At 41.8% G+C, this 18,092-nt stretch overlaps 2 protein-coding genes across 6 annotated transcripts in view; both read right to left on the bottom strand.

Annotated features, from left to right (window-relative positions):
* Nucleotides 1-388: 388 nt before the first annotated feature.
* LOC116052141 (fibrinogen alpha chain) lies at nucleotides 389-4,698 on the bottom strand. The gene is made up of 4 exons (XM_031302671.2): nucleotides 4,483-4,698; nucleotides 1,980-2,163; nucleotides 1,741-1,886; nucleotides 389-706 (listed from the first exon to the last, which is right to left on the bottom strand). The coding sequence occupies exons 2-4, from the start codon at nucleotides 2,113-2,115 to the stop codon at nucleotides 389-391; spliced, it is 600 nt and encodes a 199-aa protein (XP_031158531.1). The 5' UTR covers nucleotides 2,116-2,163; nucleotides 4,483-4,698.
* Nucleotides 4,699-8,642: 3,944 nt separating this feature from the next.
* The window catches only part of fga (fibrinogen alpha chain), a 12,575-nt gene continuing 3,125 nt past the window's right edge, over nucleotides 8,643-18,092 (bottom strand). The window contains exons 2-10 of one of the 5 annotated variants that reach the window (XM_031302630.1): nucleotides 17,723-17,827; nucleotides 16,774-16,957; nucleotides 16,295-16,440; nucleotides 14,710-14,808; nucleotides 13,279-13,443; nucleotides 12,401-12,592; nucleotides 11,977-12,334; nucleotides 11,230-11,349; nucleotides 8,643-10,036 (exon numbers count right to left, since the gene is read on the bottom strand). In XM_031302630.1, the coding sequence (XP_031158490.1) occupies nucleotides 9,336-10,036; nucleotides 11,230-11,349; nucleotides 11,977-12,334; nucleotides 12,401-12,592; nucleotides 13,279-13,443; nucleotides 14,710-14,808; nucleotides 16,295-16,440; nucleotides 16,774-16,957; nucleotides 17,723-17,827 (2,070 nt within the window). In that variant the 3' untranslated portion in view covers nucleotides 8,643-9,335. Of the gene's footprint in view, nucleotides 10,037-11,229; nucleotides 11,350-11,976; nucleotides 12,340-12,400; nucleotides 12,593-13,278; nucleotides 13,444-14,709; nucleotides 14,809-16,294; nucleotides 16,441-16,773; nucleotides 16,958-17,722; nucleotides 17,831-18,092 lie in introns of all 5 variants that reach the window. The other 4 variants (XM_031302629.2, XM_031302632.2, XM_031302631.2 and 1 more) reach the window with 4 other exon arrangements.

The following is an 18,092-nucleotide window of genomic DNA, read 5'->3' as shown; positions in this document are numbered from 1 at the left end:
CGTGGCTACTAGCAACTGTGTGCGCGATCACGAAAGGCTTGTATCACGTGGACGTGCCGACAGAAACTATGCACTACAGCATTAATATGTAAACCTTTGTGACACACAGACAGTCAAAATAAAATGAACTTAAATGAAATGCTCAATTAGATTTTTGGAAGGACATACTTTAGATACAATCGATAAAAGAACACCGGACAAAGTGACTTTTAACATTTACCAACAGTAAGTGTGCACAGAAAGAGCATGGTGTTATAAAAAAAACTAAAATAAAATCAGTGATTGTGTTTATTTGAATAGACCCCTTTCAAACCCAAGTTACAAAGTGCCGTTGAAAAGGAAAAGAAACACCCATACTATACTTCCATTGTGAAGTGTCAAGCCTGCCTCAGTCCAGCTCTGCGGGATCCAGAGCCTCCAGAACGACCCGGTTCGCTCCGAGGTCCTCAAACTGGGTCAACAGTTTTCCTCGGACCGTTGGGACGCTGTTATATTCTGCGGACGCTGCCGGGCTCACGTCTACAGGCTGCAGCTTGATACGTGGGATGTGTTCAGGAGGCGTAGCGGCCTTCCTTCTCTGGTTGAGAGTCCGGTCCGTCTCGTCCATGTCCGTTTGAAGCGTTTGGTAACCAAGAGGATCGACGCTGAACGGTAACACTGCCCGGCAGGACCCGTAGCAGGCTCGCAGCTTCATGTCAATGTCCACCTGGTGTCGTAAATCAACCCTCATTATATTATTCCCCTTTAAAGTGTTTAAAGTGTGGTGGACTTTTATACTATTATAACAAGGGATGTACAGCCGAGTCCCTCACTCTAAATCTGAACATTTCATCCAATGCACATTAATGTAAAAATGTCAGAAGGGCATTTGTACTAAGCCACAAAAAAGTTTGAATATTTCGTAAAGTTTCAATGGGATTTGAAAGTTGAATAATTCCCAGAATGTACGACAGATGTGGAACATTTTAAAGTTTGAATGGAGTTTCTACGTGAATATATGAATATATTCATTTACATCGCTACGTTTTGGTTTTTAAGCGGAGTTTTGAGCCAAATGCGATCTCCGTGCACACAAGTGTTTTTAGCTCCAGAAGAAGAACTAATCTCCGTTTAAACTAACACGCCCAAACCAAAATATCTCATCAACATTCTGGTATACTGGGCGTAAACAGGAGGCAGCGTGGAGACTCCGCCCTGCTGCTGGTAGTTGCCATGGTAAAGTTAGTAGCCTAGTCTCAGAGAATGAGACGTTGTGACTGATAAGATCCAATCAGGTGGCAAAACCTTGGCGTCAGTGTTGCCAAAGGTCTCCGTTTGCGGCCGTTGAGACTGCAACACAACCCCGCAGGTTCCAAACCAAAACAGGTCAGAAGTGTTTCCAAATGTCTCTGGTTAAGGGGCTCGGAAACGCCAGAGCAGGGGGAATGAGAGGGGGAACACCAGAGCAGGGGGAATGAGAGGGGGAACACCAGAGCAGGGGGAATGAGAGGGGGAACACCAGAGCAGGGGGAATGAGAGGGGGAACACCTGAGCAGGGGGAATGAAAGGGGGAAACGTAGCAGAAGATATTCCTTTTTTAAAACAAAACGTAGCAATGTAAATGTAGCCTGAATGAGTAGATAGCACTTGAAAATGCCTGAATTTGTCAAATTTGAACATTCTGTCCATTCATTTGAATGGGCAAAATGTCCCAAAAAACGTCAAATTCTGCGATATCACACAAAGGGTTTGATCTCTCACCTCTGTTCGATACAAGTCCTCCATTTGTTTCCGGACAATGCCGTGTAGCTCCACGAGTTTCTGGGACAGCCGGGATGACCGTTTCCGTAGCGACGTGAGGTTCCCGGCCAATCCTTGGGCGTGTTCCACGAACGTCCGCTCTGACACTGGAGACGAATGCAGTTGTTAATCAGCCAGCGTTACTTTAATCAGCCCTGTCTTTATTTTGGTCCCGGACACCAAAAAACAGACCGCCTTACCGAGCGTGTTGACGATGACTCGCTGGTTGTAGCCGTAGACGTGTGTCATCGTCGCCATGGACTTCTCCGCCGCGTCTTCGTACATCTTCGCTGTTGTACAAACCTTCCTCAGTTTCCTCTCCGCCTTGCTCTCCATCTGTGAGATCAAACCTTGCAGTCTGCAGCCAGACGGGCATTTAGAAACCTTTGGAGAGGAACACAAGTTTAATAATGTTACAAGGATACCCTTTTCCACCAAAGTTAGAGTGTATTTGCAGGGGTTTTAAATGTGGGAATACCCGCTAAATAAACTGAAGATGACTAATCTCCCATTGCCAGTAGACGAGTACACCTTTCTCTTTCATATCTGGTGTGTCACCTCGGAAAACAGGGTTAGTAAACAGTAGAAAGCAGCATGGAGGCCAGTGAAAATGTTACGGTGGTTACTTCTTTTTCATATCTTAAGAGCTGCAAAAATTAATCGATTATTTGCCAACTATTGAAACTACTGAGACAACTACTTTGATAATCGATTAATCGGTTTGTCTTTTTTTTTCAATGAAAAAACAGTAAAACTCTGATTGCAGCTTGTTAAATGTGAATATTTAGTGTTTAGTCTAGTGTTTCTTCTCTCCTCTGTGACAGTAAACTGAATATCTTTGAGTTGTGGACAAAACAAGACATTTGAGGACGTCGTCTTGGACTTTTTGGGAAACACCGATCCACATTTTTCACCATTTTTTGACATTTTAGAGACCAAACAACTAATCCATTCATCCAGAAAATAATCAACACATTAATTGACATTGAAAATAATCGTTAGTTGCAGATAGGGTTGGGTATCGTTTGGATTTTTACGATTCCGATGCCGAACCAGTACTTTTAAAATGATTCCGATTCCTAAACCGATTCTTGAAAAACTAAAAAATTAACTAAATTGAATTTTTTTTTTTTTTTTACTGAAAACTATTTAAATTTAACAATATATTAATGTTTTAAAGTACTTAAATATATAATAAGAAAGAGAAAGTGTGATATATTTTATTCCGTTTCGGAGCGATAGAGGGAAAATATTTCAGTCGACACATTAAGTGGAACCGAAATGAGGAACCGAAATTTGTGTTCTACTCCGGTCCGATAACCGGGTTTCGGTATCCAACCCTAGTTGCAGACCTTTATATCTGTCACTGATTCAGTCTCTCTTCCAAACTCTTGTTGACTAATTTGGAACGACGTTCGAGCGCTGCTTGCATGAAGACGGACATTTGTGCCTGAGATGACAAAGAGTCTCAGAAGTTACCGACGGAGGCAACGAGTGTCGTAGCATTGTGCCGAAAAAGGGGCGAGAATGATCATGTGCACCCCTGGTGTTATGTTTCCATCACTGCCGATTAACTTAATTTGTCCCAAAATGTCTGGCATGTGCTAGAAGTCGGATCTCAGTTATAGAAAAGCACTATAGCAATAAAATAAGGAACAGGAAGACTGAAAATATATTTTCTTTTTTGTCTTTTGGACTTTTTAGTAGGGCTGCACAATATATCGTTTTTATATCGTCATAGCGATATCAAGTGGCGCAGTAAACACATCGCGAAAGGCAATCGGAGATTTTTGGTTAGTTGAAAGAAAATATCAGTAGAAAACTACCTTTTATTTTCAATTTAATGTTCAATTTGTTCAATAAAACAATGTTGCAAATGATTTTTCTTTAGTTTGTTTGAAATTCAACAAGCAATTTGTTGTAATTTTAGCAGAATACTAAAAGCAGCAGAAAGGCAGAACTGAGTACAGTTTAAGATCTGTTTATCTATCGCAAGTAATATCGTTATCGCGTTATTCAATATCATTGCGTATATATACCATTGCGTATACTGTATCATAGTGTTATGGCATATCTCATATTACTTTTTAGACATTTATCTTTAACTAAGCTATCCAGATTGCAGGAGCAAAGTGACGTTTGTACTCACAGTCAGAGGGAATTGATTTATTCATCTATCTTTATCTAAGAACGTGTTTAGGAGCATGGGTATAAAACACTGCTAAGGGTTCATGTGTCATGACTGTGTCATGTCACTGTTATGTAGATACCTTCTTATATTGTGTCAACTTCGTAGGCTGATATGCACTTTTTCCTACCCTATGTAGGTTACATTGACGCTGCTATCCATGCACCTTGTACTGGTATTTATTTGTCCTTGTAATGTGTTCCCGTTGGACTGTGTGTAGAACTTGTATGTATTTATGTGTCTTGTATGTGTTTATACTTGCTGCACACCTAATCGCCCTTCGGGGACACAAATAAAGTTGAAGATGAAGTTGAAGTTAAGGAAACCTAGTTTTCAGCTTTGAGTTATTGTTTCACTTCATGTTTTTTGGTAGATGAATTCTTTATTTGTTAGCAGAGCAACTTAACACCCTGTTGTAGCTTAAAAAAGCTCCCCTCACATTTCCTGAAATTACCTTCACGCCCCGAGAAAACAGAGTTATGACTAAATGATTGTGTGTAATACAGGTTTCTCACCCAGTCATCGTCTGAACACAGAGCAGTGGTGTCTGGTGTCGCTCGACAGCGTTGATTCCTGAACGTGGGGGTGTGACTGGATGGCTGTCGGCCATCTTGTTTCTGCCGCTTCAGCCTCGTACAAACTGCACACAAACAAAACAAAAAAACCAGCACTGTGGTCAGTTCACCTCTAGTCTCGCAATGCCAGACCTTCCTCCACAGCGCTGCGGCATTCAGGGATGGGAGAAAAATGTGCTCTGGTTTGATGGCATTTCTTTAAACCAATCACAATCATCTTGGGTGCTGCTAAGCGCCGGACAGAGCCACGGTGCCGCTGCAAAAAAAGCCTTGGGAAGGAACTTGTTTTGGTGGAACATGTGTACGTTTAAAAGTTGTTTTAGTCGTGCAACAGAAAACTCAGATTGGACAGATAGTCTAGTTAGCTGTCTGGATTTACCCTGCAGTGATCTGAGGATCAGTTAACCATAGTCCTCAGAAATCTACCAGAATTTAGACCGCCAACACAAAGAAAGAGGAAGGGGACGGACATCCGGCAGAATTTCCGGCGGCACAGGAGCAATCCTGGAAGTGGAAGATCACCGATAAAGACTAGTTTGTCTTCAACTGAGCTCTAAACCAAAAATGATGCTGCAGAGATAGTAGTAGTAGAAGTGGCATGTTGTAAGACAGTTTTGGAGAGGACAAGGATCTCATGGAAATGTTTTATAGCTTAAAAAACACAAACACTTTGATTTAACAAACTGAAATGAGATCCAACATGAATGCACATTTTACATTCCGGGACTAAAGATTCACAGACTCCCAAACTGCTTTTAATGATTTGTTCTCATTAAAATGGGATGAATCTTTCTTCTGCTGGTGATTTGCATATTTTATTATTCACATTTGTATGGCTCTTTTCCTCACAGGTAGAGTCCCTGTAATTTTAATTTTTCCATGAGAAAAACAGACAAACTGCCTACCAGGGGCGATTCTAGGATCAGACCTTTAGGGGGGCTCAGCCCCCTAATAAGAATGTGACATGGATACAGTGCGTATTTTTATGGAATTGTAAATTGGAGAAGGGATGAGGTAATTGGAAGGTATTTTTTTAGGGTTCTTTGTTTATGTGGGGAGCAACGAGTTAAAAAAAAAAAATCTTCACCCCGTGACATCCCCCACACTTTACTTACAACAGCAAGTACAATGCACATGTCAGCCATACTGGTAAACACAAGTGGCAACAATCAAATACATACAAAGCACATGTCATTGATTGAACACAACCACTCAAAATTGATTTCACTTGTTTCAAATGATGTGACACAACCAATACAAGCCAGTTCAGAGAGCAAACAGGCTGTTGAAGGTGGGAAGGAGAAAGTCTGAGAATGGATAGAAGAAACGATGTGAGAGGACGAGGACGAGGACGAGTGCGTATGGGACAATATTACTTGTGATGTCGACGAAGTGCTCTGGCCTGACCCAGCCCAAAGACAAGAAGAAGCACATTGGTCACATGTTTACTCCTTTGATTTTTGTCCCTTTTAGTATTGTATACTGTAGTACAGTGCATTGTAGGCTGTATATTGTACAATGAACAAACTGTAAGGCCCTGAACATTGTGCTTTCCATTTGTTAACAGTACTGACTGATCAATAGATTTTGACTGGTTGCAGGTTCAAATCAACAAAGAGCAAGAATTACATTATCACAGAGACAAAGGACAAGTTTGTGAGGGTACAGTACTGTAAAAAATAGGGGTACAAAGAGGAGGAGGAAGAACAAAAAAAATTGCAAAGAGCAAAGCAGAGGAGTAATTTCTGATCAATTTTGCGCTACAATGATAGAACATGTTTTCGTTCATCTAAAGACAATGAAGGAAAAATATGAAATTTGTTTTGAGATTCAAAATGTGCTTCTCTCTGATACTATGTTTTGAACAATGTGTTTTCTATTTTTTGGTGTATAGTTTACTGACTGCTTGATAGTGTATATATCATTTTGATCACTTTGTTTATGATTTGAGAGCAGTGTCAGAGGTTTTGTAAATAGTGCTTGGTGATAAGGTTTTGTGTTTAATTTTTTCAGAAAATGGAGCAAGGTTTCAGAAATTGTGTTTTAACAATTGAGAAAAACTGTAATAGTCTCCGCGGGCTACCACAGTGGGGCCCGAAACCCAATACTGTCAATAACGCCAAATATTTAAAGGGGGGGGAAGGAATGAGGTCATTGAAAAGTGCTTTTTAGGGTTCTTTGTTTGGGTGGGGAGCAACACGTTTCAACCTGTGACACACCATTTGTTAAATAGTGCGCATTAAAGCAAAAATATGAACTGAAATGCTGCTAAAAGTAGTCTGCGTTTTGCTCGGTGCATGATGGGAGCTTAAACAGGATGCATGTACTGTACAAAGAGGGGTCAATAAACTCCCTTTTGCCCCCCGCCCCCCCCCGAGTGGGCTCAGAGTTCTCCGAAATGTGTCTCACATTTATTACGAAACTCAAACATTGAACCAGACAACAAACCAAACATATAGCTGCAGTGCAATAAATGTAATTTCTTGCTTCATCAACACAGATACGCACGTCCTCAAACACACACAAACACACACACACACACACACACACACACACACACATGCATTACGCCAAATCTATGGACAAATATGTTCAAATGTGACATTTACTGGTAACGTAATGTAATGCTTGCAGTATTTATATGAGTCTATTATTCCATGTTACACATTCGGTGAATTCAGACACGTTAAAGTTGTGTTACATGTATTTGTTACTTTTGTGATTAACAATTTTTTTTTTTAATAACATACCAAACATACAATTCGCAACATGTATTTGTTTAAAGGTTAAGTGACCTGGTGGCCGCTGATCATAAAAAAGTAGCTTTTTCCAAAATACTGTTGTATAAATATGATGATACATATGATGATACATGATAGGCAAGAACAGTCACTGTCAAACACATTTAACTGCCTGAAATGACTACAAATCCCCTTGTAAGTAACGTCCTAGTTACTGCTAGAAAATAAAATATTTGTTAACATTGGTTAAGGTGGACGTTCAGTAATAACATGACGCAAACGTCCAGCGATGAAGGACCCAGAAGAAGTATGTGAAGGGTCAAACTTTTCAGCTTGGCAGATGTGTTTGATGTGTGGGTTTTTTTTTTTGTTTCACGGTCAAATGCGATGATTTTAAAAGCTGAATATATCAAATTAAAAGTTTATTTATATGACACCAGATGTCACAAAGTGGTTCGCAGTGAAAAATAAAAACTCACTTTGATATTAAAGTGCTCGTTTTTGTTCATCGGTGCCACAAAAAAAACCCACGTTATCTTTTTTTTAATGTTTTCAAACATTAAAACATGAAAAAAACAAAAAAAAACAAAAAAAAAACCTATGGGCGCCCGGATAGCTCAGTTGGTAGAGCGGGCGCCCATATATAGAGGTTTACTTCTCGACGCAGCGGGTTCGACTCCTACCTGCGGCCATTTTCTGCATGTCATTCCCCCTCTCTAACACCTTTAATGTAAAGGCCTAAAAAATAATCTTAAAAAAAAAAAACATGATAACCTTCAAAAGGGGGGGGATGTATTTATGTTCATATACGCTTTACATTAGATATGATCTAATGTAAAGTGTACAGACCTGTACATTAGATTTGTAGGAAAATGTCCTAATTCGCAACTGACTTTTTGATTTTTTTTGTCTTGTAATAAAATATTTCTTTCATTGGTATTCTGGAGAGATTTTAAATGTTTTAATGATTTGTTGTAATTATCATAAGTTGTATTTATTATTTAGAGGGTCCATTTGAGCTTAGACACTGTGAATGTTATTTATTGTGTACGCTGCTTGGTTCCTTCATGTCTTAACATGTTTGAATATGTTTTTAAAGATAATTTTTTGGGCACTTTAGGCCTTTATTTGACAGGACAGCTGAAGACATGAAAGGGGAGAGAGAGAGAGAGAGAGAGAGAGGGGGGGGAATGACATGCAGCAAAGAGCCGCAGGTCTGAGTCGAACACGCGGCCGCTGCGTCGAGGAGTGAACTTCTATATATGGGCGCAGGCTCTCTACCAGGTGAGCTACCCAGGCACCCTGAAATGAATTGTGATTTAGACTTTTTTTTTTAAAAACGGCAGAAACCACAGCAGGTGAAGTGAACATTGAGTCTTTATTGATTGAGCAGAGTTCAGGCATCGCTGTGTACAGGTTAGTTAAACAAGTCAATGACATTTGACACAAAGTGATGACACAAAGAATCAACTCAAACACACACACGGCAACACTGTTTGAAATGATTTGGAAATCTCAGAATGATTCACAAAACAGATCGGAACAGTCTAAAGGTCTGAAAGCAACTTTGATTTTTGGCCTCAAATATTTACCTGTAGCCTCAGAGTGCGCTTGTATCTCTAGGTCTTATATCAGGTTGCTTTGTGCCTTGTTGTTTCTTTGGGTTGAAACTCATACAAGTGTATGAATGTGTATATTTTTGCAAGGGTGGGAATCACGAGACGATACGGTATTATAAAGATACTTGTGTCACGATACGATACGATTGCGATTTCAAACATATTGTGATATTCTGCGATTTATTACCTATTTTTTTACAAATCAAATGATGTCCCCAAACATCTGTTTTATCTAAAAATATACATTTGTTCATCTCCTTCAATTTTATTGCTGTAAAATAAAAAAAATGTAATTCTCATGTTCTACTTATGTAATAAAAGCTCTATCTACTCGGCGTACGCGTATTGATACAGTATTGCCACGGCAAATATCGAGATACTATGGTTTTATTTTAATCCCCCAACCTGAATGTTTTCTGCATATTTTGTCCAATTAAAAAGCAGCCGGTCGGATGAACATCCTAACAGTTTTCAGGCTGTAATTGGCCGGTTTATACGTCACCCACACGACTCCGTTTTCAGTCTCGTACGGCTTGTTTTTCTCCGGGTCGTACGCGCCTTTATAATAAACCCCGTTCAAGTTAGCCGTCTGGCATTTGTTGTACCACCAGCCGCCGCCGTACCTCTCCGCGCAACTCTCCTCCCAAACGTCGTTGTCTTTGTCAAAGGTGCTGAATTTCATCCCGTTGTGAGACGGTGTGTCAGAAACGGGCATCGCCAGAGCGTCCCCGGCGTCCCCGGTGTACCCGGACACGTGCAGCGGGTACCCCTCCGTCTCCGCGCCGACACTGACTGTGTACTCGGCGCTGGCTACACCCCCATCCCAATCCTCCAGCTCCACCTTCAGCATGCTCTCCCCCTGATTGGTCAGCAGGTGGAGGTTCTGGTTGCCTAGCCAGAACTCCCCGTTGCCGTTCGCGTCGACCGATCCGAACCCGTCGCGGTATTCGGCCCAGGTGCGGTTGAAGCCGAGCGCGCCGCTCTCTCTCTGCTGCACTAACAACCACCCGCCCATTAGCCCCTGCTGCTGGCAATAAACCTCCACTACCTGTGCCGAGTCAGCGCCGCCGGGTTTGATCTTAAACAGTCCGTTCGTTTCCCCTTTAAGATGGTTCTGGTGGGCTTCGACACAATCTGCGGACAGAGAGGGGCACACCGCAGACCGTGAGTTAGCTTGGACCACCATTGGCTCAGCTAGTTGAAATTGACTGCAGTGAGAAAAACGGCCACTTTCCAGCAGGATGCTCCAAATGCAGATTGAGTTTCATCAATTTTGTCTCTACATACTAAGTGTTTTAGGTGAGTGGGCTTCTGTTGGGACTGATTTGGGACTTGTTCAAATGTCAACATTAGTAAATGTATTTGTAAAAGAACATGGTTTAAAGCAACACTAAAGAACTTTTCCCACTTCGGTCCCTCTACAGGTTGGAAGCAGAATTGTCCATTACATTACATTATGCAAGTTTGCCAGATCGGGTAGCGGATCTGTAGTTTGAATGAACTGGACAGTGTAATGTAATGGACAATTCCGCTTCCAACCTGTAAGGGGACCGAAGCGAGAAAAGTTCTTTGGTGTTGCTTTAAGGACAAAGAAGACTTAGTGCACATTTAGGTTCTCCCTGAAGAAAATGTTACGTTTTTCAATAACAAAACTATGCATATCTGTGTCTAAACGTTGGAAAAGCTAGATAGTTTTGACGCTCACGTTGATTTTACATTCATTCGGCCTAGGTGGTGCCCAAAATGGCTTGGGCGCTGCACCTTAGGCTTACAAGGGTAGGTAAAACCCTGCAAAAACAAACAAGATAAAAGACTACTGGCTACTTTTCTATCTGCAGTCCCTAAACGCAACCTTGGGACCTCTAAAATTGTGGCTACGGCCCTTGTAACAAGCAGAAACAACTCGGTCTCTGATAGCTTAAATGTTGGTGCTAACAGTCACTTTCACTGCAACAATGGCTAAAGCTTGTCCCAATAAACTCAACCCGTTTTCGTCAATCTGCATTTGAAATATCAGCAGGACTAAAAATTTCCTCTCTTATTTTTGAATTGTTGTCTTTTTACGAAACAAAAACAGCCCTAAAAGATCATCAGTCTTTTTCTGGGATCACACAATGGCCCGAAATACCTCAACAACAGTTAATTACATCACACTGAATGTGAAAATCCTTAAACTCAAAAAAAGCAATAAACAAAAAAATAATTACTGTGTTCACTTCGTATTTTTGGTACATAAGGCTAGCTAGCTGATGCTAAAGCATGCTTGGCTAGCTGGAATGTGCCGCTCTGGGCCATTCAGCTTTACTCCAGGTCTGATGTCTTGGTACCTTTTCCTATATAATCGGCTTGGCGCTCAGTAACAACGCTCTTCACACTCCGGGCGTGGATATCAGGAAGGTCATCCTCTGTTGCGCCCGTGTCAAACAAGCCCATGTCGAACCCTGTATCTGCGCCAAAACAGATTTCCAAACTCAGTTTTGGTATCAAGTAGAGCTGTAACAATTCCAAAACGTAACTGTACAATTAACTGTCTCAGAAATAATTGCGATTAACAATATAATTGTCTCTTTGAGTATAAAAATTAAAAAAATATTGGTTACACTTTACTTGAAGGTATCTACATAAGAGTGACATGACACTGTCGTGAACGTGTCATAAACATTATAAACAAGTTATAAACATTTATGATATAACGCTTCTTTTAGTGTCATTCGTTTTTTTGTCATGACAAGTTATGGTTAGAGTTACTGATGTCATGTCACTCTTATGTAGATACCTTCAAGTAAAGTGTTACCAACATATTTATGTATTACTTTTTCAAACAAATTAAAGCTGGCTTAATTTGGCTATATCGCTGTTATGTGACCCAGATAATGTAATGACACAAGTACACGGCCTATGAAGTAAACCACGCCTGTTTATTATCATAAAACATTAGATTTGTGTATCTATCATAAAATTGACAATTACCATCAACAGTCATAACCCCTTAGGACTAATGTTAGCAATTAATTGCGGTTTAACAAAGAAAATGCCGATTAAACAATTATGTAAATGTAATAATTATTACAGGCCTTCAACAAACATGTCGAGCCCGGTGTCCGCACCGAATGGATTCCCGAACTCGGTTTTGGTATCCAAGAGGCTTCCCTTGGTACCGCCGGTCTGGACGGTCTTGGTCACAGAAGAGGAAGATGAGGACGAGGAAGAGGAGGATGTGTGGCTGAGGCTGGGGAAGAGGGCGCCCAACCCTCCCCTGGTGGAGTCCGTCATGTCCGAGCACTCGGGGCCTCCCTCAATCACCTCCTCCACCTTCTCCACCGGGCCGGTTTTGGTGTGGACGACGGTCCTGCGGGTGCTGCGGGTGCATGAGACGGTTTTGGTGGTGACGTGGCCCGTGCTGGGCTGGCTGACCTCCATGCCAAAGAAACCGCCGCTGCCAACGCCGCCGCCGCCACCAACGCCGCCACCAAAACCGCCACCAAAACCGCCACCAAAACTGCCGGCGTCGCCGCGTCCTCCGAGTTCAGTGATGGATTTAGTGGACGTGCCGGAGGAGGCGGAGGAGGAGGAAGAAGATGATGATGAGGATGTAGACGGAGAGAGGGAAGTACCTGGGACCTTGGAGATGGTTGCCGGGGATGAGGAGCTGGAGCCTTCCTGTTCAAGGACCAACTGGACCGCCCTCACCTGAGAGAGAACAACAACAACAACAAAGAACTTTAGTGGGAGTAGGTGTTAGGAATATTTACTAGTACTGTAGAAAACAGTCATCTTAAAAGAATGGCTGTTTTTGGGCAAAATCACACACACATAGTACACACACTACGCTACAGACACAGAAATGGCACGTCCTAAGGAAAGCTCATTGTGGGACTGGCTCTAGTGGCTGTAATTCTGCACCAAGGCTGAATTTCAGGAAAGAGACTTCAGATACAGTATTAGGGGACCACTAAGGTCTATATAAAGAGACTTCAGATACAGTATTAGGGGACCACTAAGGTCTATACAAAAGAGTCTTCAGATACAGTATTAGGGGACCACTAAGGTCTATACAAAAGAGACTTCAGATACAGTATTAGGGGACCACTAAGGTCTATATAAAAGAGACTTCAGATACAGTATTAGGGGACCACTAAGGTCTATATAAAAGAGACTTCAGATACAGTATTAGGGGACCATTGAGGCCTATGTAAAAGCATTCAAAAAGCAGCATGTCATAGGACCTTTAAAAGGAGAATTTAAGAAGATGTGTAAGAATCGAGAAAATGCCCTTAGACCTCAGAGTGTTTGTGGTTCTAGAAACGACGGTGCTTTATGTTCGAATTATGAGGTAAAAGCACGCAGGATTATTTTCAACCGAAAGCATCCCTCACCTCGGGGAACATGTCTTCTTTCTGCTGTCCTGCCGTGTTGCTGCTGACATCCTTGGACTTGTAGATGCTGTCCACGATGACGCCCTGCAGAGGCCTGCTCTTCATCACGTACAGCGTCCCCACCGACTCGATGTTCTGAGCCGACTGGGAGTCCAGCTGGCTGACCTGGGAAAACAAGACAGAAAACAGAAAGCGGCTGATTACCAAACCGAATGATGCACAACTTGATTTTTGGGACCAGTTGTATTAAAACTGGGAGGGGATTTCGGGTGTGATAAATGCAAAGCTTTTTAACCCATCAACTAGCCTGGAAATCCAGACCCAAATCAGAAAGATTAAGGGTCTGGCAATGAGTAATGAAAATGGCCCAACTCGAGGGGCGGCACCAAGCATGCATTTGAAAATCTCACTGCACGCAATTGGATAACACTATGACCAATCACAACAACACACGGGGTGACGTATCCAGAGCCGCATACGCTTAGCTACCAGAGGAGCTAACTGGTAGATTAAACTCTTAGCTACCAGCAGAGCTAACTGGTAGATTAAACTCTTAGCTACCAGAGGAGCTAACTGGTAGATTAGACTGTTAGCTACCAGAGGAGCTAACTGGGAGATTAAACTCTCAGCTACCAGAGGAGCTAACTGGTAGATTAAACTCTTGCCGTATCCGGTCAGCAAAACAGCAAAAACGTCCTTCTTGCAAAGGAACGATTGGAGCGCCGTCTTCTGTTCCTCTTTTAGATAAAAAGCCAAGTCTAACTCGTTCATTGTAGCAGCCAAAGCCGTTTCAAACAACTGGTGTTCATCCGTAGCCATCTTGCAATGTTTACTAATGACGTTGACGTCGCAGCGCTGTCGTCATCTGTTTAGCTCGCCTCTGGCCCGCCTATATCAGATAAACCGATGTGATTGGTGCAGCTCGGCTACAAGGGCATAGTTAATGAGCATCATTGCTGAATGCTGAGTGACTCGCTGAGCAAATTACAATTGTGCTCTCGCGAGAACTCTAGATTTCCAGGGTAGCTGTCGCTCTAAAACCACAATATGTGAAAATAAGGTCGATAAAACAGACCACAAGTACATATTACTGACTTTTTAAAGGTTTGTTTTTGGCCGGTTTGTCCATAAAATTCTGCCCCAAAGAGAAATGTATTATTTCTTTTACATTTCTATTTCAAAAAGGCATTATTACTTTATTATTACTCAAAGGGTGAGTTAACTGTCACTGAGGAAGCTTGTAAACCAATTAACAATGACGAAGGACGAACAGAGAAGGGCTGGGATTAAATAAGTGTGTACTAAGGCAAAAATAATACATATTGCATATTTTATCAAGTGTGTTTGTTTATTTTGTGTAATATTTTCTTTATGACCTTTTCTGTCTTCTTTTACATTCAAGTTAAATCAATCAAAAGTTAAGGTCCGTACCTGTTTCTCCAGCGCCACGTAGCTCTCCCGGTCCACCTGGTACTCGGTGTAGCTTTGGCAGGATCCTTTGCAGGAACGGAGCTTAATGTCGATATCCACCTGACGGAGGAGACAAGGAAATAAGCTTCCCGTTTAGCAAATCTTGGTGTCCACCAACTCTGTCGAAACTCTGGAAGTGAATAAACCTCCTACTGTTGTACCAGAGTATTGTCCAGACCATCCTTCTTTACAGTACTGTTCCACCTGTTTCTTTAACATGCTTTCTGTCACAAAACCGGGTACAACTCATAGGTGTAACCAACATTGCTGCCAAAATCACACGCATCGCAACCACAATAGCACAGAAAGAATTTCCCCTTGGGTACATGAAGTCTAAAGGACCGTCTGAAGTCTAAAGGGCCGTCCACACCAACAATGATAACTATAACGATAACTATAAATGTATAGGTTTTAAAATCTAACTCGAGTGGATGGCTGAGTCCACAGCACAACTATAAAGACAACAGTGAAGAACGATACCGTTGGGAGCAGTGGGGCTACGATCCTTTAGCTCTGTGTATTTTTTTTTGTACTTTGGAAGTATTCCTCATGTCACAGAAACCACTGAGAGTGAATCTTGTGTTTTAGTTGTGATTATCATACTGTCTGTGTTTTTGTTCTGGTGCTCTGCACAGATCTGACACCGCCTGCCCGCCCGCTCTCATCCCCCCGGCTCTATGCTAAGCTTTTTAACATGCTGCTAAATTGCAACTTTATAATAGCCATACAAATAATATATATTTATGAATTACAAAAGGTTTACATATCACTTGGTCATCATTAACAAATACTAAATAACTAAATAATATAATCTATTCTATAAAAAGGTTACGATGTGTGCAACGATTAACTGATAGAATAACGTAAATTATAGCTTATTATCTTTTCATTGTGAACAGTGAACAAACCATTAACACTTTTTATTATCATTTTTTTACCATTTATCAATGATGGTTATTTTAAAGTGTTAACAGAAACACAAAAGGTAGTTCTAGGACAAGGATGTTTTTAGGTCAAATAAGCGGCCTGCAAAGCCAAATCAACGTATTTCAACATTTGTACAGTATGTGTTAAGCAGTTTGTCAGCTAGCCTGAAAAGTGTAATTCTTAGTTTCTGTGACATTCAGTAATCTCAGGCGTTCAGCTGGAGAGTTAGCTGCTACCCCCCCCCCCAATTAATGAAATCTGATTTCAATTTCGGCTCCAAATGATCACAAAAAAAATTGTCGAAAAACAATTATTTGGCACATGATATTTTGCAAGTAAACTCTTATTTTGTCTTGTGTTCTGAATGAAATAAAAAAATTTCAAACGGGAAAAAGTATGAAAGGAAATGTCACAGTTCAAGGTGTTTTCACTGTTAATTTTTTAAACTGTTTTTTTAACTTCAATAAATGCAACATCTTTCCAAAAGTCAATGAGTAACCGTGTTATATAATCATGATTTCAACAGACCAAAAATAATTGTGCTTTTGTTCTTGTTTTTTTGTAATTGAGCAGCCCTAACGTATAAGCATATATTTTTGTCCCTGTTGTGCCTCCGTACCTCCAGCCTCTGCATCTCCACCACCTGGTCTTTGACTCGATCCTTCAGGGCAGCCAGGATCCTCAGCTGTCGGTCGATCTTGATCTTCATCTCCGAGATTCTCTGACGCAGCGACTGGGCCAGGTTGAAGTAGCTGTTATCATTATCTTGGGGAAGAAAGGAGGACTTTAAAGTTAGCCTTTAAACCAAAACAAAGAGCTAAAAGAACTCTGTACAGCTAAGGGGGGGGGGGGGGGGGAACTGCAGAGTTGTTGATTATTATCTTTGGGTTACTCACTCACTCACACACACACACACACACACACACACACACACACACACACACACACACACACACACTCTCAGACTCACACACAAAGACACACACAGACACACACACACTCACACACACACACACACACACACACACACACACACACACACACACAGAGACACACGCACACACAGAGACACACACACACACACACTCTCTCACTAACCAGAGTCGAGGGTGAGTTTGTCCTTTAGGTAGTCGTAGGTCTGTTTGGACACCTGATCGGCGGAGCGGTGCTTGGCTTTGTTCAGATCCAGGAGGCTGCGGATCTTCTCGATCTTCTTCAGCGCGCTGTGGTCGTATTTATTTATCATTCCCAGGATCCTGCAGCCCGACGGGCATTTAGAGCCCTGATGGAGGACGGGAGGGATAGAGGAGGGCGGTTAACTTCACAGGCTCTCGCTCACTTTAACTTACACACTTAAAAGCAACCTCATCCTGGATAAAAAAAGGAAAAAATCAAACACCTGCATTTTAAAGGGATAGTTCAGATGGTTCGAAGTGTGGTTGTGTGAGATACTTCTCCTTCTCCTTAAAAAAAAATCTATATTCGGTTAAGTGGACGCTATATTTAGACTATTTTAAGCGCTTTACCTGGCTGTCAGACAGCCCTTTACGACGGGGAACTGAAGCTCTGCTCTCTTCAAAGCCACCAGACTCCTTTGACAAAAAGTCTTTTTTTACCTGGCAGAACACGGGAGTTGCTGCTCAACCGCTGCCTCCGTCGGTTAGTTGGTTTGTGTTATTGTGTGACTATGGGGAATCTGAACTAACCCTTTAAAACACAAAAAAAATCACACAATAACTCTAACTACACAACAGATGGAGGCAGCGGCAGAGCAGCAACGACTGTGTTCTGCCAGGTAAAATGACTGTTTTTGTCAAAGGAGTCTGGTGGTCTTTGAAGAGAGCGGAGGTAACCGCTTCGGTTCCCCGTCGTAAAGGGCTGTCTTTGGATAAGTACCTCATACAACCCTACTTCAAGAACATCCAAATTATCCCTATAAGTTACAGCTTAGAAGAAAAACTCAAAATCATTTGTGTTTTTGGTTGCTGAAAGAAATCATTTTAGTTGGATAGAGATCATAAACTGATAGGATGAATCGAAACTGTACCCATTCATCGTCTGAGCAGAAAGGCCACTCCCTCTGCGTGGCGCAAGTTTCGGATCGGGTGCCTTGCTCCACCGGTCGGGCTCCTCTGGGGTCGACCAACTCGGCCTGCTGACAGACAGACAGACAGACAGACAGACAGTTTACGTCTCCTGGATGAGTTCAAGTGCATGTGCGGGTCTTTCATAGCAACCCGTTCTCACTCCCAACTCGTAAAAACACTGACGCTTGGTCAGCGTCTCTCTCAGCTCAAAAATAACTGAATTGAGTTGGCCAGAAGCCTAGAAGTAGCACAGAATTAGGCGATCATTTATACTTTTTGCTTTACAAACAGGCAAACCAGAGGACAGAAGGGAAGTACGTGCATTGAAAG

This window comes from Sander lucioperca, chromosome 17 (assembly GCF_008315115.2).
Source record: "Sander lucioperca isolate FBNREF2018 chromosome 17, SLUC_FBN_1.2, whole genome shotgun sequence".
Taxonomy (NCBI): domain Eukaryota; kingdom Metazoa; phylum Chordata; class Actinopteri; order Perciformes; family Percidae; genus Sander; species Sander lucioperca.
This window is presented reverse-complemented; position numbering and strand designations above follow the sequence as displayed.